The sequence below is a fragment of the Pediculus humanus genome, genomic scaffold (genome assembly GCF_000006295.1).
Source record: "Pediculus humanus corporis 1103172108150 genomic scaffold, whole genome shotgun sequence".
Lineage (NCBI taxonomy): Eukaryota > Metazoa > Arthropoda > Insecta > Psocodea > Pediculidae > Pediculus > Pediculus humanus.
In genome coordinates this window covers 1,875-3,196 of record NW_002987721.1, presented here as the reverse complement: position 1 = coordinate 3,196, position 1,322 = coordinate 1,875, and the positions used below count along the sequence as shown (strand labels likewise).

The 1,322-nt window shown below is 17.7% G+C and overlaps 1 protein-coding gene across 1 annotated transcript in view; it reads left to right on the top strand.

Moving 5' to 3' along the window:
• Positions 1 to 65, top strand: part of Phum_PHUM409440 (uncharacterized protein) — a gene marked incomplete at both ends in the record, with an annotated part of 3,936 nt that extends 3,871 nt beyond the window's left edge. The window contains one exon of the mRNA XM_002428865.1: positions 45 to 65. Coding sequence (XP_002428910.1) covers positions 45 to 65 — 21 coding nt within the window. The remainder of the gene's footprint in view (positions 1 to 44) is intronic.
• Between the last annotated feature and the right edge of the window lie 1,257 nt (positions 66 to 1,322).

The following is a 1,322-nucleotide window of genomic DNA, read 5'->3' as shown; positions in this document are numbered from 1 at the left end:
TATATTTATACTTAAAAGGTTGTTTTTTTTAAATATTTTACAAGCATTTCATGAGTTTTCAATAGTTTTCCTTCAATTTTCTTTCCGGAAAAATTCGGTTTCTCTTATCACCGTTATCGTGTTATCCGTCAACGTATTCAAATATATTATTTTTATTATTATTGTAAAAAATTTAAATAAATATTTAATAAAATTAATTAATTTATATAAAAAAAAAGAAAAAATAAAATCTTCTTTAAATCCTTATTAAAAAAAAAAAAAAAAATTTTTTTAAAATGAATTTAATGAATGGACGTAAATAAGGAAGGAATTATTTAAAAATAATAATAATAATGATTAAAAACAAAGTTTTTTTTTTATGAATTTTAAATTCAATATATATATTATTTTCATATTATTTTCATATTATTATTATTTATTTCAATTTATATTATTATTTATATTTTTTATTTTATTTTTTTGGTTTTCGTGATTTATTTTTTTAAATATTTTATTTCACATTGCAGCATTATTATTATTATTATTACAACTATAATTAAAGCAAAACATATACATATATATATTTATATATATATATATATATATTTTTAATTTTCTAATTGAGATTTTTTATAAACTCGGGAACAAATTAGAAAAACACTTTTTTCTTTTTTAACACATTTTCTTTTCATTTTCATATTTATCTTATGTAGTAGTAGTTTTCATCCATTTTTTATTTATTTTTTGAGATCATATAATGAATTGTACTTCTTCCATATCGCGCTCAAAATATCCCTCTTATTATTATTATTATTATTATTATTATTATTATTATTTTGTAAACATGCCTTAATTTAAATAAACACTAAAAATTATATATAATAATAATAATAATAATAATAATAACTTTTAATTATTACATAAGGCTACAACAAACCCGTTTCCTTAAAACGCCTAAATCCGGTTTTTTTTTTTTTTTTCTTCAAATGTTTATTTATAATCAAAAATAATAATTAAAAAAAAAAAAGTGTTTTTCATAGATAGCAACAAAAACAGGGGGGAGGGGGAAGGGGAGGGGGGAAAGAAAAAGAAAATCTGGTAAAAATATTAAACAGTATAACAATTTGAAAAAAAAATTATTACCGGAAATTAATTTTTCTTTAACAACAACAAAAAGAAAAACTTTTCTTTTTTCCTTTTTCTTTTTTTTGCCGTCCCGAGTTCATTTGTCTAATTTCAAATTATTATTATTATCATCATTTTTTTTGAAAAAATAATTGTTATTATAAAAAGGCTCGAATATTTTTTATCATATCACAATTATTATTAATTATTATTAAAAA